The sequence below is a fragment of the Mobula birostris genome, chromosome 22 (assembly GCF_030028105.1).
Source record: "Mobula birostris isolate sMobBir1 chromosome 22, sMobBir1.hap1, whole genome shotgun sequence".
NCBI lineage: Eukaryota > Metazoa > Chordata > Chondrichthyes > Myliobatiformes > Myliobatidae > Mobula > Mobula birostris.
Window position 1 is genome coordinate 7,074,202 of NC_092391.1, and position 27,330 is coordinate 7,101,531.

The 27,330-nt window shown below is 42.4% G+C and overlaps 2 protein-coding genes across 2 annotated transcripts in view; one reads left to right on the forward strand and one right to left on the reverse strand.

Moving 5' to 3' along the window:
- Positions 1-25,805, reverse strand: part of psmb7 (proteasome 20S subunit beta 7) — an 81,253-nt gene extending 55,448 nt beyond the window's left edge. The window contains exons 1-5 of the mRNA XM_072239871.1: positions 25,620-25,805; positions 24,627-24,720; positions 16,140-16,237; positions 13,844-13,984; positions 4,825-4,940 (exon numbers count right to left, since the gene is read on the reverse strand). Coding sequence (XP_072095972.1) covers positions 4,825-4,940; positions 13,844-13,984; positions 16,140-16,237; positions 24,627-24,720; positions 25,620-25,681 — 511 coding nt within the window. The 5' untranslated portion in view covers positions 25,682-25,805. The remainder of the gene's footprint in view (positions 1-4,824; positions 4,941-13,843; positions 13,985-16,139; positions 16,238-24,626; positions 24,721-25,619) is intronic.
- An 84-nt stretch (positions 25,806-25,889) lies between these two features.
- The window catches only part of adgrd2 (adhesion G protein-coupled receptor D2), a 152,905-nt gene continuing 151,464 nt past the window's right edge, over positions 25,890-27,330 (forward strand). The window contains exon 1 of the mRNA XM_072240666.1: positions 25,890-25,911. Within this exon, the coding sequence (XP_072096767.1) occupies positions 25,890-25,911 (22 nt within the window). The remainder of the gene's footprint in view (positions 25,912-27,330) is intronic.

Consider the following 27,330-nt stretch of genomic DNA (forward strand, 5'->3'; position numbering starts at 1 on the left):
ATGGTTGCTCCCTCTCACTTGCTGCTCTCGAGGGAAGAACCTTGTGTTTGAATGATCTCTCTCTCCCTCGATGCTGTCAGAGCATGGAGCAGGAGCAAGGCTTAGTCACTGCAGTTTGTAGATTTTGACCCTAATTCAGGTTTATGATGTGCTCTGGTTCTGGTCACTCCTTTCTTTTTGCTACTTCCGGGCAATTTTTAATTTGGGCAAGGCTAGAGATATGAGCACTGAGCCGAACTGAAAGATGCCTTTTGATTTTGGGTTTTACACACTACGTTTTCGCTCTTTTTTGTTGTTGGCGTTCGTGCAATTTTTTTTGCGTGTGGGGGAGAGGTGTTTGAAGTTTGATGTTTTTCTTTGACTGGGTTGGTTCCATGATGCTTTGTTTTGCGGCTGTCTGTGAGGAAGATGAGATTCAGGGCTATATACTTTGATAATAAATGCGCTTTGAATCTATGGAGGGGGATAAACAGTCAACATTTTGAGTCAAGTCCCTCTATCCTGATGAAAGATCTTAACCTGAAAGGTCAACTATTTATTTCTCTCCAAAGAAAAAGCTATCTTAAAAACACATGCAATGAAGAAATAAATGCATGAATCTCAATATAATAGAGATAAAATGCATTTCTCACACATGACTAGAAGAATTTTAGAAACAAATTTTGTGTGTCTATTTTTGAAATCTTCAACACATTTAATGAGGTGTCCCTGGGTGTGTGTCCGGTATGTTGAAGCTTGCAGAGGGATCCAATAAATGTCAGCCAGTATTTGCAGAAGCTGTGTGAATGTTTGATTTTATTTGAGGGAATCCATTAGAACAGGAGTCCTCAACCTGGGGTCCACAGACCCCTTGGTTAATGGCAGGGATCCACAGCATAAAAAGGCTTGGGAACCCCTGCATTGGAATGTCTTTTCCCCAGTGTATGGCACAGATTTAAGGAGAGAGGGGAAAAATTTAATACTAACAAGACAACTTTATCACACAAAGGGTAGTGGATAGATGGAACAAGCAGCTCAGGTAGACAACTTGGTTAGCATGGATGATTTGGGCAAAAGAGCCTTCTTCCATGTTACATAGCTATATTCATTACACCTGATATGGATTCTTTAAGGTTGTCATAGCTGGGGGTGGTAGTGGGAATAAGCTCCCCCTACCTATTGAATGTTCCCAAAGGTGTGCATCACAAATAGTCTCTGATAACCAAGACCAGGCCTTCACATGTGGCTTGGTTACTAAGCCCAGTGGAACTGTTTCTACTGACAGAAGAAAGGGCAAAGGCAGGTTACTGGGCAGCTCATCGAGAAGGAACATGTTGATCTCAAACCTCCACTGCCTCACACTATACCCATTCATGGCGAAGGCTTCAGGCATAAACCCTAAGGAAAAATCCGAAGCTGGAGTCCCTATGTTAGGTTCAATGCTGGCTGGCAACTCCTGCAACACCGCTGGTGCCAATCTGTATTGGTCTCTGCCATTCCTGTGGATTTATCAGCTGCATGGGGAACTGCTTGCTTTTCATATTACACTGCCCCAGCTTGCAGTTATGTAGACAGCTAGGACACAACAGCCGTGGTCGACCGACCAATGGAGGGCTGATACAAATACTGTCCGTATCTCCACTCTGTATGCGACATACCAGATCAAAATAACAGTAAAATCTGTATCCCACACACATTGTCCAAAACACCAGATTACCAAATACCCTTTCTGAGGGCAATATGGTGGGGGGTGGGAGGGGGTAGTAATTTTTCATGAGAGGTTAATCATTAGCTTTCTCTGCAGTTACCCACGATGTTGCAAATGAGTATTTTTGACGAGACAAAAATACAATTCAGAATGCAATCCCACGGGCAAAAAAGGAACCATGGAATTGTTTGACAGTTTTCTTTTTACAGGAGTTCTCATGAGACTAACAATGAATGGATCAAAAGGCAAATGGTTCCCAAGTAACATTATACACCAGGCACAAGAAATCAAGCTGTTTGAGAATTTACCACCTTTTCCAAAAAACATCAAAATATATCCCTCTTACTTGCTTTCTGCTCAACATGAGCCTACCTAACTAAAATAAATTGGATATTAAAAAGAGGGTCAGTCAACAATAAACTGCACAGAGCAGTTGATCATCTCTTAGTTAATATGCAATGTGCAGCACACTTACACTGTGTGTGCATCTAAATGAAAGCACCTCAAAACTTTTTTAAAAATCAATGCAGCCAAAGAAGCAAATAGAATATCTTTGTAGCAAATTGCTACACCTGATCTCCTGGACACAAAAGTGAAAAATGGATCAGAAATGCAAGGAGAACCACCTCTCCATTCAATAAATTTAAACATGATTCCTGGAAGCAAAGATCCCAACAAATATCTTTCTAGGTATAAGACCATAAGACATAGGTGCAGAATTAGGCCATTTGGCCCATTAAGTCTGCTCCACCATTCCATCATGGCTGATTTATTAGCCCTATCAACCCCATTCTCCTGCCTTCTTCCAGTAACCTTTGACACCCTGACTAATCAAGAACCTATCAACCTCCTCTGTAAATTTTCCCCAATGATTTAGCCTACACAGCCACCTATGGCAATGAATTTCACAGTTCACCTCTGGTTAAAGAAACTCCTCCTCACCTCAGTTCTAAATGGATGTCCTTCTATTCGGAGTCTGTGGTCTCTGCTCCTAGACTCCTCCACTACAGGAAGCATCCTCTCCACATCCATTCAAACCAGGTCTTACAATATTCGATAGGTTTCAATGAGACCTATCTTTTTTGGCCAAGCCAACCAAACTGATCTTTAGGTAATACAACTAGTGCCGATTTATACTCACAACTTTCAAAACAATTAGATGCTTCACATTTTTTAGGGAACTTTGACAGAACAAGCTTGGGCTCAATTCTAAAGCAATGACGCCACCTACTGGTTCACAAAGCATTCTGACCCTGCCTGAGACACACTTCAAAAATGCAAATCGCACACTTAGCAAAAGAAGAAATAATTTATTCTAACTTGTACTACCCTGCTGCTTATACTGTTTTATTTATGTAGAGGAACATAGACTGGGGATATGCAGTTAGAATTTGTACATTTTTATAAGCAACCATAAGGGGCCTATAAAATACACAACAGTGGAGCATATAAATAAATCATGCCACATAAGCCTCAGCTTCCTTCAATATTAAAAACACCAAATGCACTACACTACAAATTTATGTGTGATGTTAAAAGAGTTTGTTCTTGAATTTGCAGGATGTATTTATTTATTTATTTATTTATTTAGAGATACCACACAGAACAGGCCCTGCTAGCTACACCGCACAGCAACCCACTGATTTAACCCTAGCCTCATCACAAGACAATTTACAATGGCCAAATAGCCTATTAATCAGTACATCTTTGGACTGTGGGAGGAAACCAGAGCACCCGGAGGAAACGCACGTGATCACGGGGAGAACGCACAAAATCCTTACCGTCAGTGTCGGAATTGTACTCCGAGCTGTAATAGCGTTACACTCATCGCTTTGCCAACGCGGCAGCCACGGTGGCTTTGTGAAGAGGCAAACTATACAGGCAGCAGTCTGAACATCTGGTGGCTGCTCTAAGTTGATGCCGACAACACAACAAAATGCAATGATGGCGCTCAGCTGCGCAGCCTGTCAAGGTTATGGCTCACTCAGTTGTTTTTACTAAATTCCTTGGGGCGGTTTTGAGGCCAGGAGAGGAATTTTTAGGGGACAGGGATGAGACCATAATACCATAAAACATAGGGGCAGAATCAGGCCAATGGACCCAACAAGTCTGCTCCACTAATTTATTATCCTTCTCATCTCCAACTTCCTGCCTTCGCCCATAATCTTAGACATCCTTACTAATTAAGAACCTATCAAGATCCATTTTAAATATACCCAATGACTTGGCCGCTATAACTGTACACGGCAACGAATTCCAGATTCACCACCCTCTGGCTAAAGAAATTTCTCCTTATCTCTGCATTAAGGAGACACCTTCTATTCAGAGGCTCTGCCCTCTGGTCCTAGAGGCCCCCGTTATAGGAAACATCATCATCATTTCCACTCTTTCTAGGACTTTCAATAATTGATAGGTTTCAATGGGGTCCTCACTCATTCTTCTAAACACCAGCAAATACAGGCCCAGGGCCATCAGATGCTCCTCATACGTTAACGCTTTCATTCCCAGGATCGGCCTTATGAACCACCTCTGTACCCTCTCCAGGCCAGCACATCATCTCTTTGCAGTCACAGAACAGCAGCAGCCTAATCACCAAGTGGATGGTGTAAGTCAAACAGGACAAGCTGATGCTGGTTGTACTTTCTGGAGATCTAACAACCACTTTATATTAATGGGGTGCCAGGGTAGTTAGCAGAATGCTATTACAGCTCAGGGTGTCAAGAGTTTGGAGTGCGGAGTTCAATTCCAGCTTTCTCTGTAAGTTTATACATCCACCCCGTGACCGCATGAGTTTCCTCTGGGTGCTCTGGTTTCCTTCTACAGTCCAAGGGCATACCAGTTGGTAAACTGCCTCATGATTAGGGTAGGGTTAAATCAATGTGCACACGGTGTGGCTCATTGCACTGGAAGGGCTGGTTCCATGCTGCATCTCCAAATAGAGACCTGTGTGTGTGAGTGGATAGGTCAGTTTTCTTTTCAAATATTTCACCAATAAACAATCGACCGCAACTCAAATTTACTGCTAATGTAGCATAATATTCAATCAGTGCTCGCAAGACGTTAATGCCATTAATGCAAATTAATGCCAACTGTCTCCTCAAGTAAAGAATGATCAGCAAACAGAAGAAAAAACTCACCCATAGTTACATATGGCAATGTATCAGTTGATCCATGCGGATATATGCTATAAAGATGGGGACCAGTACAATCGATTCCACCCAGTACTAGCGCTGCACCAATGTATCCTTGATATCTAGATCAGGAAAGAGAAATAGGTCATTTATTTGTTAGTAAAGATGCACTTTTAAAGGATGATTGAAGCAGATACAGTCTTTGAAAAAATGACAACATACGTCTTTATTGTGATTATGAACACATGCTGAAGAATAAAAGCCAGTTAACCATTTCTTCACCAACATTCATAAATGCCTCACTGTCAAAGAAAGTAGGTGTGCTCTAAATCAGTTAACATAGAACATTACAGCACAGTACAGGCCCTTCAGCCCACAATGTTATGCCAACCTTTTAACCTACTCTGTGATCAATCTAACCCTTCCCTTCCACAAAGCTCACTAATTTTTCTATCATCCATATGCCTACCTAACAGTTTCGGAAATGTTCTTCATATATCTGCCTCTACTACCACTCCTACAGGGCACCATGTACCCACTATTCTGTAAAGAAAAATAAACTTACTTTTCACACAGTTGATGTCCTACCTTTGCATGCTCTCTCTCTCTCTCACACAAGGTGAAAAATTCCAAAGGTCAGAAAGAATCTTCAACTATGTCATTACTTGCCCACAATAATGATACATGAAATGATGTAAAAGTCATCAGAAACACTAAACACTTTCAACCACTTTCTAAAATGCTGTTTATATAATTAATACATGTTGGTATTAATGTATTTACACACATTTTATTCAGTATCTGTACTTTAACCTCTAATGTTATATTTGATATAATTCTTCTTTCTTTATAGTTGTTCAATGTTCATTTTTGTTGCATGTCGTACCCTGACTAACACACCACAGCAAACGCCTAATGCATGTAAACGCATATGGTGAATAAAGTTAATTCTTGATTTACTGTGGTACATTAAATTTATTAATCTGATTTATACTGTGTCTCATCTAACAACAAATGTTACACACAACAATCACCAAAATTGAAAGCGACACACACACAAAGTGCTGCAGGAACTCAGCAGGTCAGGCATCAAAGGAAAAGAATAAACAGTCGATGTTTCAGGCTGCAACCCTTCTTCAGGACAAAGAAGACAAGCTGAATTGTAGTCGACTGCAGATTTCTGCGGCATTCATGGAGTCAGGATCTGGACGTTTTTTTTGCATGGCTATTTTTAAAACTGATATCTTACATGTGCTTGTTATCTTGTATGTGCTATGTATTCTGTGTAAGTGCTGGGACTGTGTTTTGCATCTTGACACTGGAGTAACACTCTTGGCTATATTCATGAATGGTTGAATGACAATTAAACTTGAATTGAAGAATGTCGAAAATGCAGTGTTTCTGCTCCTAATTCAAAGCTATACTAAAACCCTTTACCTTCTCTACCAATCACCTTCCAGCTTCTCACTTCATCACCCCTTCCCCAAACTACCCACCATCGCCCCTTCACCAGGCTTCACCCACCACCTGTCAGCTGTACTTCCCCGGCTTCTATTCTGGCTTTTTCCTCTTCCTTTCCAGTCCTGATGAAGGTCTCCGCCTGAAACATCAAATGTTTATTCCTCTTCGGGGATTCTGCCTGACCAGCTGAGTTCCTCCATCATTTAGAGTTCCTCTGTATTTCCAGCATCTGCAGAATCTCTTGGGTTTATCTGATTGTACAGATGTCTGAAACACTCACATCCTACATTGCTGTCATCTTTAAACATCTTAAAAGATTCAAGGTACTTGTGCTATCAAAGTATGTATGCAGTTGGATGGTGGGGCGGAGATACGTCTCTACCAAAGGAGGGGTAAGGTGCTCCTTCCCTCCGCTAGCCTACAGGTCACCCTTGGGCAAGGTGTAGTACCTGCTTAGCCCCCCTCCCCCCCCCCCCAAGTCAGGGGCACGTGAAGCCACGGGAGCAGGCGGTAGACAGTCGTATGAGCAGCTCGTGCAGGCAGAAAATCTCTTTAGAGTATGGATATAGGCTGGGTTCACTCGTCTTGTAAAGACACTGCCCAAAAGAAGGCGATGGCAAACCATTTAAGTAGAAAAATTTGCTAAGAACAATTATGGTCATGGAAAGACCATGATCGCCTACATCATACGACATGGCACATAACAAATGAACACATAATATATGCTGAATGAAACCCATTCAAAGAAATCATCAAACACCCAATGCGCATGAAAACAAATCACACCAATGGCAAAAAAACGAGCGAGAAATATGCAGAATATAAAACATCAAACTGCAGAGTCCTTGAAGCAGCCTAAGAATGTTGAGTTTAGTTCAGTTCAGCGCTGTTGTTCACTGAGTGCAGGCCGCAGAGCCAGTTCACCCCGATCAAAAGTGCACAAAGGAGCGATTAAGAAAAGGAACAACCAGAAACCAGAAACATATATAACATGAACTGCAGAGCCACGTCAACTAATCCTTGCCCAAAACACTTAAGAGAAGATTAACGCAAACACGAGGAATTCTGCAGATGCTAGAAATTCAAGCAACACACAAAGTTGCGGGTGAACGCAGCAGGCCAGGCAACATCTCTAGGGAGAGGTACAGTCGGCGTTTCGGGCCGACACCCTTCGTCAGGACTAACTGAAGGAAGAGCTAGTAAGAGATTTGAAAGTGGGAGGGGGAGGGGGAGATCCAAAATGATAGAAGACAGGAGGGGGAGGGATGGAGCCAAGAGCTGGAAAGTTGATTGGCAAAAGGGATATGAGAGGATCATGGGACAGGAGGCCTAGGGAGAAAGAACGGGGGGGGGGGGGGGACTCAGAGGATGGGCAAGGGGTATAGTGAGAGGAACAGAGGGAGAAAAAGGAGAGAGAGAGAGAAAGAATGTGTGTATATAAATTAATAACGTATGGGGTACGAGGGGGAGGCAGGGCATTAGCTGAAGTTTGAGAAGTCAATGTTCATGCCATCAGGTTGGAGGCTAACCAGACGGAATATAAGGTGTTGTTCCTCCAACCTGAGTGTGGCTTCATCTTTACAGTTGAGGAGGCCGTGGATAGACATATCAGAATGGGAATGGCACGTGGCATTAAACTGTGTGGCCACTGAGAGATCCTGCTATCTCTGGCGGACAGAGCGTACTGTTTTCTGACCCTAAACAATGTGAGCATCTCAGTTATAGATCAAGAGCACAAGACAGCAGAGAAAATATTTTTTAAAAAGTATGACACAAAAGTTTACGATAGTTATGCTTTCAATTAAAGATAGCACTTGAGTCATTAGTTTTAAATAAGATATGTTGGGTCTAAGAATCAAAGAAATACTTTAGTTAATAGTGAACTAGAAGAGAATGAAAATTGCTGGCAAGTTAAACAGATGTGCAGCAATAAATTAATTATAAAGATAAAACAAAATTGATCATTAAACTGGTGGCAGGGTTCCTTTAACACAGCAGGGCTGATTAAATAAATCATATCTTTGGTCTGATAAGGGAGGGAAGTCAAGACAAATCTGCTGTAGGATGGTGGGTTAGTCTGATTATTGTTACTGAAATAGTGATTCTGAGATGCAAAATAAATTAAGAATCCCATAAATACTGAAATCGTTCAATAAAATATTTCCAGAAAAGGCCTAGAAGTCTGGCCTCCAGTAGAACACTAACATGCGGACTCATTGCTGTCTGGCCTACAGATGTCTCCAGTCTCATTAATGTGCTGACTCATCATTGACCTTTAGCATGGTTTAGTAAGTCACACTGCTATAATTAAATATTATTTACACAGGCTTATTTGGGACAACTCTTAAAGAACAAAAACTAATCAAGAAATAGCTGGGATTCCCTTCATTTATTTGGGACACTATGCCGCTTAATTGCAACAGGAGACAGTTGCCAAACAGTTTGTAGCTAGCGTCAGTCATGTGCACCTGCGTGGCCATCAGACACCACACTGTACTTGAACCAACAGTTTTTATATAGCATCAGTTGTAAGTGTTTGTGTTCACAAAGCAGCAATCTTTGTCACCGAGAGTAGGTGAGAAATAAAACCATTCAGAATAGTTTTGCTCACTGCGGTTTCAAGCATTCAGGCTTGGAGATGCAAGAAATGGCCGGGAGTGAAAATGAAATGATTTCACTACTTCAATAAGTTACTACAAAGAATTTGAAAGTATCGACAATCATCTTGCATACTACAACGAAAATGAGGATTTGGAAGATGCAGTGTCGAAAGTATTGTACGAAGGCAGTCCGTTATCCGCACTATGTATATGTGCTGATTTTGTTCATTTACAGTCAATCTTAAGAACGCAGCAGCATACACTGAATTAATTCCTCTATGAGGAATTAACACACAGTTTTATAACACCGTTGTAGTATTGGTGTACTCTAAATTATTCAGCATTTAATTTAAATACATAATTTGTACTCAGTTAAAGTTCAAAGTAAATATATTATTGAAGCACATACATGTCACCATATAATCAAGATTCATTTTCTTGCAGGCATACTCAATAAATCCATAATAGAATAATAATCATAATGGAATCAATGAAAGACTGCATCAGCTGGGGAAGACTCTGAATGATTTCGTGGGGACACACTCATCTACAACTGTAGTTTAAACAGCAGTTTGTTGTTTTTTATACCTTTTTAATCACTTCCATGAAACTTCAGCTAATTGGGGCAGCCACTTAATTGGGCCAAAATACACTGACCTGATGTGTCCCAATTAACTGGAAACCACTGTACTGCTTGGTCATAATGAAAGCATTTTAGTGAGCTGCAAGTGCTGGCTTTTAGCAGCAGACTTCATGACAATGATTCCTGATGCTAATTAAACAAGATAATCAAAAGGCACAATCCTGGGCAAGTCATATACCATAAGTCAATATTGATAATAGCAAGATAGGGAAACTGGACTGGAAGTAAGCCAACTTCAGTGAGGTGAAAATCCTAATTACTTAAGGAAATAAATTGGCAATAAAATAGCAATAAAGAAAAGATAAAGATTAGTATTACTTGTCACATGTACATCTGAACATACAGCGAAATGCGATGTTTCAAATCAAGTCCACAAGGATTTGCCAGTAAGTATCGCCATGCAACTTAGCCAACCCACATGTTTGAAATGTGGGAGGACACTGAAGCGCCAGGAGGAAACCCACACAGGAAAATGTACAAACTCCTCCCAGGCAGTTAGCAGGAATTGAGCCCTGAAGGGGGGTGGCAGGCACTGCAAAGCCATTTGCTAATTGCTACGCTACCATACTGCTATTTTTATGAGAGATTCCATTACAATTTAGATATAGCACTGTCTCATCAAGAATAAGGGGAACAAAACAGACAGGAATATATGGGTTTCAACAGTAAGATTTTTTTAAGTGACATTTAGGGAGGGAGAGAGGAAAAGGGGGTAGGGGGAGGACATCTTAATAAAGAATGTAAATTACATTAAAAGAATTAATGTATTATACAGCAAACTAAAGAACATATGGAAGCAAACTGCTGGTTTCTGTAACAAGAAAATAGCAAGAAGTTTGAAAGACACAAGAGATTCTGTAGATGCTGTAAATCCTGAGCAACACACACAAAATGCTCGTGGAACTCAGCAAGTCAAGGAGCATCTACAGAGGAGAATAAACAGTCGATGCTTTTGGTCGAGACCCTTAAGTTTTCAAAGCAGTTTCAAAACCTGAAAAATAAAGCTATGGTCTAAAGCAGGGGTTCCCAACCTTTTTTATGCCATGGACCCCTTCTATTAACAGGTTGGGAACTCCTAGTCTAAGGGAACAAGAACTTAAAAGATAAAGGTTATTCTGAACAAATAATCAAATCTAATCTCAAAAGAAATCTGCATAAGAGACTGCAGATCATCACTCTACTATTTCTATCCTGAAGAAGGTTCTGGGCTTTGAACGGCGACTATTTATTCATTTCCATAGGTGCTGCCTGACCTGCTGAGTTCCTCCTGCATTTATTTTGTGTATGTTGCTCTGGATTTCCAGCATCTGGAGAATCTCTTGTGTCCACCTCACTCTACCGATGTTACCTGATCTACTGTCACAGTTTTTGACTGAAATAACTTTTCTTTAAGCATGAAGACCAGGTAGCACTGTGGTCACACCCAAGCCAATGTGAATAGATGCAACAGGAGATAATTAGCCTAGCGGTTAGCATAATGTTATTACAGCGCCAATGACCTAGGTTCAATTCCGCCGTTGTCTGTAAAGAGCTCGTACGTTCTCCCTGTGACCGCACGTTTCTTCTGAGTGCTCCAGTTTCCTCCCACATTCCAAAAATGACATAGGTTATTTGGTCACAAGGGTGATTCAGACTTGTTTGGTTGGAAGGGCCTGTTATCATGCTGTATCTAAAAATCTTAAAATCATTCTGGATTAAATAGTCTTATACAGAGAGTGCTCTTTTTCGATCCAGTAGCTTGTTATGCCACATGGTGTGTGGAGATAACTGAAAGTCAGCCTCAGAGCTTAGGCAGTGGAAATTATGCCTTGTTTAGATAAGGTAACAACTGTCCTATCCCAAAAGACAGAGTTTTCAGGGAGACGGTAAGACAGGAACAGATTTAGGCCGTTCAGCCTATTGAGTCCACTTAGCAATTGGATCATGGCTGATCTATTATCCCTCTCAACCCCATTCTCCTGCCTTCTCCCCATAACCTTTCATGTCCTTACTAATCAAGAACCTATCAAACTCTGCTTTAAATACACCCAGTCAAATGGTCTCCTCAGCCATTTTGTGGCAACAAATTCTACAGATTCACCACCCTCTGGCTAAAGAAATTCCTTCCCATCTCTGTTCTAATGAAACATCCTTCTAGTTTGAGGCTGTACCCTTAAGTCCTAGACTCCCCTACTATTGGAAGCATTTCTTAATGTTCACTCTATCCAGGCCTTTTAATATTAAATAGGGTTCAATGAGCTTCCCCCCTCATTCTTCTAAACTCCAGTGAGTATAGACCCAGAGCCATCAACCACTCCTTATACATTAACCCTTTCACCCCCAGGATCATTCTCATGAAGCTACTCTGATCCTTCTCCAACGCCAGCACATTTTTTCTTAGATAAGGGGCCCAAAACTGGTCGCAATACTCCAAGTGCAGTCTGACCAATGCCTTATAAAGCCTCAGCATTACACTGTACCTTTTATATTCTAGTCCGCTCAAAATAAATGCTAACATTCATTTGCTTTCATGATTGCCTTGTCAGGGCAAGTACAGTACAGCAATGAGAATAAATATCATCTTCCCAGTATTGTTTATTTCCTTGAGACCGACTGGAAAACTTGGTTTGGGGGAAGTGTGAGTTTTGTTCAATGCCAGGAAGCTTGGAGGGCCGTTGTGTAGCACTTAGTAAAATATACATAGGATAGAGCAAATAAATCAAGTTTAATGTCATTTACATGTATATCACATGATATATAGAAATGAGACTATATTTCTTCGAACCAGGATGTAAAACACAGTAGTACACGAGGTAAGGATAAAATCTACAGATGAATCACACATCAACTAAAGTGCATTAATATTAAATATTGTGAGGTACAACAGGGATTAACCAGTGACACTTCGAATACAACGTGGCAGGGAGTTCAGAAGCCCAATAGCCTGGAGGAAGAAACTGTTTCTCATCCTGACTGTTCGTGTTTCTACACATGGTAGTCTCCTGCCTGATGGAAGAGAGTCAGAGAAGATGCTGGAAGGATGAGGGATTAGTAATAGAAATAACACTAAGGGCCCTGCATACTGATGGATGGTGGGGAGCCCCCTATGATCATCTCAGCTATTCTCACAGTCCTTTGTAGGGACTCTGGTCTGATGCTCGGCTGCTCCCATACCAGATGGAAATACAAGTTGTTAGGACACTCTCAATGGTACTCCTGTAAAACAAAGCTAAGACTGAGGGGGGTGGGGAGCCTTGCTTGCCTCAATCTTCTTAAGAAGTGAAGGTGCTGCTGAGCCTCCTTGTTCAGGGAGGTGATATTAAGGGACCAGGTGAGGTCATCTGTGATGTGAACTCCGTGATGAATTTTAAGATAATTAATCTGTGCAGTGATGGAATGAAGTTCATTAACACTACTGACTGCACAGGTTATTGCAGGACATTAGGCAGTACTTTGTAAAGGCAACTTGTGGCGGACTCATTTAATTGGATCTTTGGAGGAAATCAAAGCCTGCGTGGATTTAATAAGGAAAATATAATTTTTCAAGTCATAGACGAAATACAGAAGTCTATTAAGGCATATGTTGTCAGAAGAACATAACCTTTGGGCTACAAGGGTAGAACTATGAGAATGCCTTGGAGAACTGTGCAAAGATGACCTCTGTTTAATATAAACCACACGGACTACCATCATTTTTTGTGACATAAACATTAATTTAGGGTGGTGAGAACAGATACATTAGGACATTTATGAAACTCTTAGAAAGCCACATGGATGATAAAGAAATGGAGGGTTACGTGGGAAGGAAGGGTTAGATTGATGTCAGAGTAGGTTAAGAGGCTGGCACATCATCATGGGCCAAAGGGCCTGCACTGTGCTGTAATATTCAAGATGGATTGCCTTCATTTGCAGCTGCACTAGTGTGTGATGTATGCGGAACTGCAGGGGCATTCTTGCAGAAACATAACTCTAGAATAACATCCCATGCACCATCAATCTACTACAGGCCAAGAGAGTTAGAGATTTGGACTATACATTTTTTTGTGACTAAGTTTTACCGTAATTATATGTGCTTTGTGCTGTGTGTGACTGTTGGTGCGGTGTTTTGCACCTTGACCCTGGAGCAACAGTTTCCTTTGGCTGTATTCACGTGTATGGTTGAATGACAATTAAGCTTGAGTTTAATCCCCCCCCACCCATTCTTCTAAACTCCAACAAGGACAGACACAGAGCTATCAAATGCTCCTCATACGTTAACCCTGTCATTTCCGGAATCGTTCTTGCAAACATCCTCCGAACCCTCTCCAACACCAGCATGTCTTTTCTTAGGTAAGGAACTTACCTGAAGAGCATTTGCTTCAGCATGCGGTTTGCAGTGGCCACACGAGCCAGGCGCCCGGTGGATAGCGAGTGAAGCTCCAGGTTGGACGAGATCAGCTGCGTGGTCATCTCAGTGTCTGCAGCAGTCCCTGCCCCGCAGCAACTAAAGGAGACAGAAGAAAGCACAGTCAGTGAGGAATCTCATCTGAAATAAAAGTTATCACTTGTACCAGTACTGGATTTGCTTCTGTTACCATCTACAGACAGTGGGCAAGATTATTTTAAACATTATCTCTAAGTGAATAAAATACAAAGTATAGGAGTTGGGATTAGACTAGGATTAAATCATTGGTTGCTGGGCGGCATGGTTTGGAGGGCTAGAAGGGCCTATTCCACCCTGTAACTCTAAATTAAAATAAAATAGACGACTCCAAGTAAAGAGTGATGAAGAATATATATAAAATAATATGCAATATTCACGGTTTCACATCCTCCTGGTGCTTTCAAGGCATTGAAATGCTTTTAAATTAGTTTCTGTGGACAGCATCACCCCAAGTAGGTTGTTAAAAAGTTCCCATTTTGACAGAGGCAATGTGGGGACAAATGTTGAACTGAATACAAGGTGAATACACTTTGCTTTCCTTTTAATGGGGTCTTGTCCATCCGCCCAAGAAGGTAGCACACTTCCGTGTAAAATTTCATCCAGAAGACGGCACCTCATCATTGTTGACTATGCATGAATATTGCTGTATTTATACAAATTTTATTCAGTGTGTGTACTTTAACTTCATTTTTTTTACTCTTTACAACTGTTGAATGTTGTTCTTTGTTGCACGTTGTGCCCTGATCAACAAACCAATTCCTAATGCAGGTAAATGTAGAGCAAATATAGCTGATCCGTGATTCTGCAATTTCAGTTGGTTCTCAAACAGAGTTTATAGCTCAAAAAAAGATAAATATATTGGAAGGAAGGCTGGCAAAAAAATGTTAAAATACTATACAAATATGAGAAATACCCAGCCAGTGACTTAGCTTCTACAAAGAAAGTGGAGGTTGTGGTGTTTTGCTGCTTGAATATTCCTCAGTTCTGATGAAGGCTCACAAGCTTTAAACCATCTGATGTTGACTCGGTATAAATTCTCAGCTTTGAACCCCGCTTTGGGTGAAAGCGTCACTTAGTCTTGATTCCTTACAGGCACAGTCATGGGAGTTAGGTCTCTAAATGAGGGAGTTTTGTTTCTGAAAGTCCCACTTCAGAATGAGAACCTTGCACTCAACGTCAGTAAGGCCAAGGAGGGATTGTGGAATTCAGGAAGGGGCTGTCAGTTCTCATTGAGGGATCTGCGATGGAAAGGATGAGCAGTTACAAGTCCCTGGGCGTCAGCATTTCTGAAGATCAATCCTGGGTCCAACATAAAAAAGGCACAGCAGCAGCTGTACTTCATTAGGAGTTTGTGGTGAATTGGTATGTCACCAAAGACACTCACAAATTTCTATATGTGTACCGTGGGAAACTCTCTAACTGGTTGCATCACCGTCTGGTATGGAGGGGCCACTGCACAGGATTGGGAAAATTTGCAGACGGTTGCAAATTCAGCCAGCTCCATCATGAGCACTAGCCTCCCAGCATCGCGGGCACCTTCAAAAAGTGTTGCCACAAGGCGGCAGCCCATCATTAAGGACCCCCATCACCCAGGATATGCCCTCTTCTCATTACGACCATCAAAGAGGAAATATAGGAGCCTGAAAACACTCATTCAATGATTCAGGAACAGTTCCATCCCCTCTGCCATAAGATTTCTGAATGGACAATGAACCCATAAGCACTACCTCACTTTTTAAAAATCTCTTTTTGCACTACTTAATTAATTAATTTTTAATATACATTTCTTACTGTAATGTATAGTATTTTAAAATATTATATATTGCAATGTACTGCTACCAAGAAAACAAATTGTATCTTATAAATATTTACATGTAATTAATAGGAATGTGCTGTGGTGTTTTTTCATGAATTGCAACAAAAAAAATTCAACAATTATAAGAATAAAGAATTATACAAAAAATAAACAGAGGTTAAAGTATTTATATGAATAAAATGGGCATAAATACCATCATGCATTCAAAATGTAAACAGCATTATAAAGTGTCTGCATTGCAGTGACGGGGCTAATAGAGGGGCCGGTGGAGCTGGCTCAATAGAATGGTTGATCACATTAATTGCCTGGGCTTCAGGCTTCAAATTGATCAGGTTTTAAATTGAAACAGTCACACAAACCCAAAATGAAAAACTAAAATTTACCAGGTATATTACTTACTAAATGTTTGGTGCGATATAATGAATCTTGGAGCAGTTCTTATCTGCGACAACCATTCCTTCAGTTGCTCTGGTATCAGCACCCAGTATTACACCATCCTTAAGGAAAACAGATGCGACTTGTTAATAGTCATAGAATATGAAATACTATAGCACTGAAACACACCCTTCGGCCCTTCTAGTCCATGCCAAACTACCCAACTAACTAATCTGCCCAGTTCCATCGACCTGCACCCAGACCATAGCCTTCCATACCCCTCCCATCCTTGGGCGTATCCAAATTTCTCTCAAAAGTTGAAATCGAACTGTCATCCACCACTGGTGGCTCGTTCCACAATCTCACTGCCCTCTGAGTGAAGATGGTCCCCCTCATGTTTCCTTTAAACATTTCACCTGTCACCCAACTTCATGTGTAAAAGCGTGCTTCCATTAACCCCATCTATCCCCCTCATAATTATCAATACCGCTATCAAATCTCCCCTCAATCTTCTACAATATAGGGAACTAAGTCCTAATCTACTCAATCTTCCCCTGTAATTCAAGTCCTGACAACAACCTTGTAAATTTTTTCTGTACTCTTTCAACTTTTTGATATCTTTCCTGTAGGTAGGTGACCAGCCCTGCACACAATACCAACTCCTGCACTCAATACATTGATTTATGAAGGCCAATGTACCAAAAGCTTTATTACAACCCTCCCCTATCTACCTGTGACACCACTTCCAAAGAATTATGGATTGTAGATCGCCCTGTTCTACCACACTCCTCAGTGTCCTATCACTCACCGTGCAAGTCCTACCCTGCTTTGTTCTCCCAAGGTGCAACACCTCACACTTGCCTGCTTTAATTTCAATCTGTCACCTTCCCAAGTCCAGGTCCCATTGCAAGCTTTGATAAGTCTTCCTACACTACCAGGTATATTACTTACTAAATGTTTGGTGCGATGTAATGAATCTTGGAGCAGTTCTTATCTGCGACAACCACTCCTTCAGTTGTTCTGGTATCAGCACCCAGTATTACACCATCCTTAAGGAAAACTACACCACTACACCACCAAGAGTCATAAAGAAGTACAGCACAGAAACAAGCTCTTAGGCCTAACTAGTCCATGCCAACACCATTTAAACTGCCAATTCCGGACTTCCGGGTCATCAAGGGAATGGCGGCGTAAGGAAAAGGTCTCTCGACAAAAAAGAAGGTAAACTGCCCCAAAATCGAATTTAGACAAATACTTAATATTGCATAACTATATTAATAAAAGGGGCAAGGATGATGTCTAAGAACAAGATTAAAAAGTCCGCTCCGAAGGCTGATAAATATAAAGAGACGCAGCAAGGCGACGGGCCTAGCTCCCCCACGGCAAGCCAGGACGGAGATAATGAGGGGGAAAATCGGTGACTCTGTCTTTGATTCTCGGAGAGATTTGCGAGTTCCGACAGAATAACAGCAAACAGCTGGAAGATATTAAAGGAGAAATAGTAAAAACTAACTCGCGGATAGATGAAGCCGAAGCAAGGATTGTTGGAATTGAAGAGAAGCTACAAAACGCAGAGGAGGTGATAGCAGAAATGCTGAAGCTACAAGACCAGCTCCAGTGGAAACTAATAGATCAAGAAGGCCGCTCGAGAAGGGAAAATGTGAGGATCTACGGAGTTCCCGAAGGAACTGAAGGTAAACCCAGATTGATGATTCCCTTCGTGGAGAAGCTACTTAGAGAGAACCTTGATATACCGGCCGCAAAAGACCTACAGATAGAAAGGGCTCACCGCGCGTTGACACCATAGCCTCCGGCAGGCGCCCAGCCCAGATCGATTCTGGTCAGATTTCTCAGTTACAGAACGAAGGAAGAGGTGCTTAAACAGGCATGGCAAAAGAAAGGTTTCATGTGGAACAACTGTAAAATCAGTTTAGACCACGACTATGCACCGGGGATTCTTGCCAGACAGAAGGAATATACGGAAACACGGAGAGTCCTGAACGAAAACAACATCAGATTCCAGACCCTGTATCCAGCTCGGTTGAGAGTCTTTTACGACGAAGGGACAAAAACTTACGCTACGGTGGAGGAGGCAACGTCGGACCTGGTGGACCGGGGACTACCTATTAAAGTTATCACCCAACCGGAGTCGCTACTGGAGAGGATTCGGCAGAAGTCGTGGCAGTTAGTGGGGCGAGGACGCTCCACACGAGTCAGAGTGTCAAACTACAAGGAAAAGCTGCAAATATTCAGATGCGAATGTACAGAGAACACAGATTATTTAAGAGAAATGACTGAAAAGAGTAAATTGGACTTAAAGGTAAAATGAAAACTGGTAACTGAAAATAAACTAGGTGGAATAACTTGAATGATAGCAATTTGGTCGAGACATAAATAGGAGAAAATTCTCTATGATTATTCAAACTGCTGAGGGCCCTCTAACACAGGGTGAAGATAGAGGTTATCCCTCTGAACTGAGGCGGGTCGGTGCTCAGGCCTCACTGTGGGAAGTCGGGAAAAATTTTCAAATGTTACACGTTCAAAGATGTCTAGGGTGTGGTTATATGTCTTGGTTTACTGTTGAGAAGGGATTGCTTACTGTTTGGTTAGAAAAGGAGAGTTTTTTTTTTCTACTAGAGAAAACTGCAAACTGAATTGGTAAAAATAATTTCCTATAATGTTAATGGAGTTTTGAATCCAATTAAAAGAAATAAGATTATGTCTAAATTGAAAAAAGAGAGGGCACAAGTAGCTTTCCTCCAGGAAACACATATGAGCCAATCTGAACATGGAGAATTAAAAAGAATGGGCTTTAAGCATGTATTTTATTCATCATATAAATTGAGTCACAAAAGAGGGGTAGCTACTTTAATATCAAGTACTCTTAATTATGAACATATTTCAGAATAGAAGGTACAGAAATAACATTGCTGAATGTTTATGCTCCTCCAGGTTGTGAATGGTCATTTTATAGACACACTTTTGACCTAATGGTCAGTTCTCAAGGGGTAGTAATTTGTGGAGGGGATTTTAATATTAGATTAAATCCTATATTAGATTCTTTAAGAATAGTTACTCAGAATAAACCTCTGACTCGGAAAGTGAATTCATTGATGGAGGAATTGGGAATTATAGATGTCTGGAGGGAATTACACCCTACTAGTAAAGATTATACATATTACTCTTTCCCTTATTCAGCCTATTCAAGGATAGACTATTTCTTTATCTTTAATACAGATAGACTCAGGATAAAAAACTGTAATATTGCAACAATTGATCTGTCGGATCATAGCCCAGTCTCTATGTCTCTAATCCTGGAAAGGAAAATGAGGAAAACACTATGGAGGCTAAACTCACATATACTCAATAACCCGAAAGTAATGGAGAGATTAAGGGGAGAAATCAAAGAATATCTAGACCTTAATGACACGGGAGAAACATCACCAGTGATCTTATGGGATACATTGAAAGCTGTACTGAGAGGGAAAATTATTTCCATTACCACTCACATGAAAAAAATCAATGCACAAAAATTAGCAGACCTTCAAGGAAAATTAAAACAACTTCAAGTTGTAGATAGCAACAAAAGTAATTCAAATCAAAAACAGGAAATTAAGAAATTGCAAAGTGAAATTGACGATATTTATACATTGGAAACTCAAAGAAATTTTCTTTACCGGAGACAAAAGAATTATGAAGTAGGAGGTAAATCAGCTAGATTATTAGCATATAAATTACGAAAGCAACAAGCAGACAATACAATTCATAAAATAAAAAATCCAAAGACAAAGCTTGTGGAGAGTACAATAGGGAAAATTCAAGAGAGTTTTGAAACATATTATCGAGAGCTGTACTCCCAACCCCGGGCCCCCAATGAGCCAATGACAGTGTATTGAATTTTTTAGATCTACCTAAACTTACAGATTTACAAAATGAAAGTTTATTAGAACCAGTAACTGTCAAAGAACTGAACGTGGCCATCTCTAGGTTAAAGGCTGGAAAGTCCCCGGGTTCTGATGGGTTCACCTCAGAGTGGTACAAGTCCCTGAAGACACAGTTAGCCCCATTACTACTTAACACCTTTAATTGGATCTTGCAGAGAGGAGAAACTCCACCTTCCTGGAGAGAAGCGATTATTTCAGTTATTCCTAAAGAGGGTAAAGATAAAATAGAATGTGGCAATTATTGGCCAATTAGTGTTCTTAACTTAGATTACAAACTATTTACATCTATATTAGCGCGCAGATTGGAAAAGCTTTTACCTGGCCTAATCCACTTAGACCAGACTGGATTTATTCAACAAAGACAAACACGGGACAACACAAGGAGAACTCTGCACATATTAGAACAGGTTAATAAGAACGAGACAGAGACAATGGTAGTAGGATTGGACGCTGAGAAAGCTTTTGATTCGGTTAGTTGGGCATTCCTATACAGAGTGTTAGGAAGATTCGGCTTTCAAGAAAAGTTTATTAAAGTAATTCAGACTCTATATGACAGCCCTACAGCCCAAATTAAGTTAAATGGGGACCTCTCTGACTCCTTCATCTTAGAGAGAGGCACTAGACAGGGATGCCCAATTTCTCCTCTCCTTTTTGCGCTATATATTGAATCGCTTGCCCAACTAATAAGACAGAGCGAAATCGTAAAAGGTATCAAAGTGGCAGGGATTGAACAGAAAGTGGCGTTATTCGCAGATGATGTTTTGGTCTATCTGAGTGAACCAGAAAAATCATTTATAGGATCGTTTACACTGTTGGATGACTTTGGGAAAATATCAGGTTATAAAATAAATGTAAAGAAAACGCAGGTTATGTCCCTAAATTATACACCATCCAAAAAATTGCAGGATACATATGATCTTAAGTGGGAAGCTAAATCATTAAAATATTTAGGAATAACCCTGCCGAAGGATCTTTCAACACTGTCACAGGTAAATTATGGGCCATTAATCTCAGAGATAAAAGCAGATATGCATAGATGGAATCTTATCCCCTTTTTAAGTTTAAATTCAAGGATAAATATTATAAAAATGAATATTCTTCCTCGGTTATTGTATCTTTTCCGTACTTTACCGGTGGAGGTGGATGATAATCAATTCAGGGAATGGGACAAATGGATTTCCTGCTTCATTTGGCAAGGAAAGAAACCTAGAATTCGATATAACACCTTACAGTTAGGGAAGGAAGGAGGAGGTATGATTCTTCCTTGCCTGAGAAATTATTTTTATGCCTCACAGATAACCCCTCTGTTATATTGGTGTAATAGGGAATATAAGGCTAGATGGAAGGAAATAGAATTTGGATTAGTTGACAGTTTTCCTCTACAGGCCTCAATAGCTGACAAAGGATTGATGGCCCAGTTGGAAAAATTTAAAAACAGTTGGATAAATCTTACATTAAAAGTATGGCAGAAGGTGGTTAATTCATGTGGAATTAATAACATGTTAAAACTCTTTAGATGGTGTGCATATGATACCGAATTCCTTCCCAACAGAGGAGATAAAAGATTTGAGCTATGGATAAAGAAAGGTCTTACAACCTACCTCTCATTTATAGATAAAAGATTATTACAAAGTTTCCAAATCCTGCAGGACAAACATGGCCTAGAACATAATGACTTTTTTTTTTTTTAGGTACCTTCAAGTACGAAACTATGTTAACCAGAGTTGTAGATATACAGACCTTTCAACAGTAGAATTAGAATTTTTCAAGATTCTGAATTCGGCTTGCAGTTCAATACCTAGTAAATCAGTTTCTCGATTATATAATGCACTCTCCCATGCTAAAAATGTAAATACGCTGTATATTAAAGAGAAGTGGGAGAAAGAAGCGGGGTTGGTACTTTCAGAGGAGACTTGGGGGAAAATCTGCAGCTTTCAATGGTCCTCGACTAATTCTTTGACTTGGAGAGAACATTGTTGGAAAAACATTATAAGATACTTCAAGACCCCATATCAGGAAAAATATAAAGATACAAGTGTGATGTGTTGGAGAAGGTGCGGCTCCAAGCAGGCAAATCATTTTCATATTTTCTGGGATTGTCCTAAATTAAGTCTATTTTGGGAAGGTATTCATAGAACATTAGTTAAGGTACTTAGGTCCCAGATACCTCTGAACTTTGAGACGCTCTATTTGGGGCATGTATTGTTTCTTGAACAGAAGGAAGATATAAAGTTGCTGCAGGCCCTCTTAGCGGCAAGTAAGAAATCAATCACTAGAAAATGGCTAAATCCAATACCACCTACATTAGAAGATTGGTACGAAATTATCTTGGAAATATTTAAAATGGAAAAGTTGACTTGCTCCCTGAGAATTCAAAAAGAAAAATTTTATCAAATCTGGAATAAATGGATTGAATATATAACCCCAATGCGAGCAGACTTCAGATGACTCTCCTAATGATTTATACTGCTCTTCTCATCAACACAGTAATATTGCTAACGTAAGCACCCCTAGTCTAAATGTCTTTTTTTTTGTTTTCTTTTGGAAAATAGAGAATTAACACAAGTAAAGGGAAAGATTTGGGAAAGGGATAAAAAAATGAAAAAATTAAGTAAATAAGTACATAGGGATTGGATAATTATGTCAGTGGGCAGGAGCAAGCATGAACAAATTGGGATATAAACACCTACAGTGGTTGATACATAGGCTTATATACAACATTTTGGACCAGTGGAAATGGTTCAGAAGGGTTATATGGAAACTATTATTACCATTTTTCTTAACAACTAATACCATTACTTAGCCTAATAGGTTAGATTTACCACAGTACATAATTATCTATTTAAGTGTTTATTTTCCTTTTATATCACCTCAATGTGTACTTAAGAATGTATAAATAATTGTAGTTTTATACATATAAAAAAATGGAAAAGGTTATATGTGTGAAAAAAGTACATGATATTTGTGAATTCCTTATCCAAATAAAAAATATATAAAAAAATAAACTGCCAATTCCCAACCTGCACCCCCATATCCCTACTATCCATGTACATATCCGAACTTCTCGTCACGTTGAAATGGAGCTCACATGCACCACTTGTACTGGCAGCTCATTCCACACTCTCACAACCCTCTGAGTGAAGAGGTTTCCCCTTATGTTCCCCTTAAGCTTCTCACCTTTTACCCTTAACCCATGACCTCTGGTCATAGCCCCTCTCAACCTCAGTGGAAAAAAGCCTGCTTGCATTTACCCTATCTATACCCTTCAAAATTTTGTACACCTCTATAAAATCTCCTCTCAATCTTCGACATTTTAAAGAATGCAGTCCTAACCTATTCAATCCTTCCTTACAACTCAGGTCCTCCAATCTCCACAACATCTTTGTAAATTTTCTTTGTACTCTCTCAACCTTCTTTACATCTTTCCTGTGGGTAGGTGACTAACATTGGACACAATACTCTGAATTAGGCCTCGCCAATGTCTTATAAAATTTCAACATAACATCCCATCTTCTGTACTCAATACATTGATTTATGAAGGCTAATGTGCCAAAAGATTTCTTCATGACCCCATCTACCTGTAATGCCACTCTCAGTGAATTATGTACTTGTATTCCCAGATCCCTTTGTTCTTCCACATTCCTCAGTGCCCTTGGTGCCATCTCCAATATGGGACCTTGTTAAAGGCCTTGCTCAAGTCTATGTAAACATTAACCACTGCCTTTCCTTCATCAAATTTCCCGATAACTTTCTCGAAAGACTCTAAGTTCTAAAATCATGTAAAAATTCTGACCAAATGTGGCCTTCTTTGTGCTGACGATAATCAAATTCTTCTTAGCACACATTCAAGTTAAGTTTTAATTAGTAACCAAATATTCAGCATTTTTATCTCTTGCTTGTCTCTGAACATGACAAGATAATTAATTTCCAATTTCAGCTTCCCACAACAGTATGGCACGAAGAGGATGATCGAATAAAATGTGTTATAAATGCTAACGAAACAACTAATTAATAATTCTATTTGACAACCAAAAAGATTTGCAAGTCAAAGAATGAGGAGCTGCTACAGTACAGTTCATATCTCACAACCTGACAGCCCTGGTTCTCATGCTGTGGTACCTTCAGCCTGATGGCAGAAGGCTTCAGGCCATAAGACACAGGAGTAGAACCTGGGCTCTCAGCCAATCAGCCACAAACCCATCCCGAGACCAGCAATACTTTCTGCTGTTGAAAACGGTTACAAATATTTATTCGTTTCTGTGGATATGATTTAATATTAAATTTCTAATAGAGATACAAGATCTGAAATCGCTTTCTGATAAGATATAATGGGATCAGAGATTAGCACTTACACAAAAAAGCCAATTAATTTTGAACAGTCACTGTCAGTGTTTTTTAAAGAAAAACATCTGCTGACCTTTGCAATTTTAAAGACATGAAATTGCTCAAATTCTAACAACGCTGCAATTTAGTAGGAGCCTCCTCCTCATTAATATAGATTAACAAGAAGCCAATGCACAAATGAAGGATAAATAAATTAACCAATTTAACAGGTCAATAATACTACCTTAAATATAATCCCAGCAATAGTAGTACCAGTCTTTCTTGCTTCAAGAACTTTGAAGCCTTGCTTGGTAAGATGAGCTTCAATGAATGCATTCCTGTAAATGAAAGAACACCTGGTGAATTCAACCAGAATTTATAATTTGTTTTTTTGTCAATTACACAAAAGTATAATTTGATTTTTCACATTACATGCTAAGTCACGTCCATTCAGGGAAAAGTGGGGGTAGTGGTCATGGGGGGGTTGGGGGCAAAGAGATGGAGAAGTGATTGATCAGGGAAGGGAGAGTGATCAATGGGGAGGAGGGGGAATTGATCAGAGGTGGGGATTGATGAACAGGGGTGTGGGAGATTGATCAAGGGGAGCAGGGAGAGAAACTGACCAAGAGGGGACAGATTTGAGGTGTTGATTGGGGGAAGGGTGATTCATCAAGGTGGAGTGGGCATAGATGGTGGGGTGTCAAGGGGAGGGAGACTGATCAAAGGGCAAGGTGATTAAGTGGAGAGGAAAAATTATTCGGGGGAATAAATCAAGAGGAGAGGGCGAGTGATGAAAATAGAAGGAGATGATTGATCAAGGCGGAGGGGAAACTGATCAAGGGGCGAGGGGATTAATCAAATGGTGAGGAGGAGTTAATCGTGGTGCGGGAGATTGATCAGAGGGCGAGGGGCATTACTCAAGGGGGCAGAGCGGATTGAGCAAGTGGTGAGAAGGGAATATTCAACAAGAGACTGATTTAATGGGTGTTGATCAGGGAGAGCGATTGATCAAAGAGAAGGGGGAGGACTGATCGGGGGTGTTAAATCGGAGGATGGGGAGATCAGGAAGGATGGATCGGGGTTGATTCGATTTCCCTTCCCCCACGCCGAGATCTGGGCCGACCTGCCGAGTCATCCTTCACCCCAGGCCAGCGGAGCATCCAGCCGGCCCCGCCACCCCTCTGCCTCTCGAACCGACCGCACCCTGGTTCCCAGTGCCCCCACCCTAACCCCTCACCTGCGGCAGTTTTGGAAACCGAAGCCGCCCACCGGCTGACGGAGAACAGCGGTCGCCGCCATGACAGCCTTGCCGGAAATGACGGAAGAACGGGAGGAGCATTTCCGGGGGAGAGGTGGAGGAGGGACCTGACTGGGAGGTAGAATTGCGGGGATTTTTAAAAGGGACAGAGTGATATAATTAAGTGAATGGGAGGGAGTAAAAAGAGGCAGCTCACTGAGGAGGAGCAGGAGAGAGTGAGGGACAGGGGAGGGTAGAGAAAGGGGACCCATGGCCGGGCCGGGCCGGGCCGGTGAGGGGATAATGTGGGGTGTGGTGGGAGGGAGGAGGGGAGAGTGAGGGGCGGGGCGGGACGGGGAGGGAGGGGGGAGGGGAGAGTGAGGGGCGGGACGGGGAGGGAGGGAGGAGGGGAGAGTGAGGGGCGGGACGGGGCGGGAGGGGGGAGGGGAGAGTGAGGGGCGGGACGGGGAGGGAGGGAGGAGGGGAGAGTGAGGGGAGGGACGGGGAGAGTGAGGGGCGGGACGGGGAGGAAGTGAGGGGCGGGACGGGGAGGGAGGGGGGAGGGGAGAGTGAGGGGCGGGACGGGGAGGGAGGGAGGAGGGGAGAGTGAGGGGCGGGATGGGGAGGGAGGGAGGAGGGGAGAGTGATGGGCGGGACGGGGAGGGAGGAGGGGAGAGTGAGGGGCAGGAGGGAGGAGGGGAGAGTGAGGGGCGGGACGGGGAGGGAGGAGGGGAGAGTGATGGGCGGGACAGGGAGGGAGGGAGGGAGGAGGGGAGAGTGAGGGGCGGGATGGGGAGGGAGGGAGGAGGGGAGAGTTAGGGGCGGGATAGGGAGGGAGGAGGGGAGAGTTAGGGACGGGGAGGGAGGAGGGGAGAGTGGGGGGGACGGGGAGGGAGGGAGAAGGGGAGAGTGAAGGGCGGGACGGGGGAGGAAGTGAGGGACGGGGAGGGAGTGAGGGGCGGGACGGGGAGGGAGGGAGGAGGGGAGAGTGAGGGGCGGGACGGGGAGGGAGGAGGGGAGGGTGAGGGGCGGGATAGGGAGGGAGGAGGGGAGAGTTAGGGGCGGGACGGGGAGGGAGGAGGGGAGAGTGGGGGGGGACGGGGAGGGAGGGAGAAGGAGAGAGTGAAGGGCGGGACGGGGAGGAAGTGAGGGGCGGGACGGGGAGGGAGGGAGGAGGGGAGAGTGAGGGGTGGGATGGGGAGGGAGGGAGGAGGGGAGAGTGAGGGGCGGGACGGGGCGGGAGGGGGGAGGGGAGAGTGAGGGGCGGGACGGGGAGGGAGGGAGGAGGGGAGAGTGAGGGGCGGGACGGGGAGGGAGGGAGGAGGGGAGAGTGAGGGGCGGGACGGGGCGGGAGGGGGGAGGGGAGAGTGAGGGGCGGGACGGGGAGGGAGGGAGGAGGGGAGAGTGAGGGGAGGGACGGGGAGAGTGAGGGGCGGGACGGGGAGGAAGTGAGGGGCGGGACGGGGAGGGAGGGGGGAGGGGAGAGTGAGGGGCGGGACGGGGAGGGAGAGGGGGAGGGAGAGGGGGAGGGAGGAAGGAGGGGAGAGTGAGGGGCGGGATGGGGAGGGAGGGAGGAGGGGAGAGTGATGGGCGGGACGGGGAGGGAGGAGGGGAGAGTGAGGGGCAGGAGGGAGGAGGGGAGAGTGAGGGGCGGGACGGGGAGGGAGGAGGGGAGAGTGATGGGCGGGACAGGGAGGGAGGGAGGGAGGAG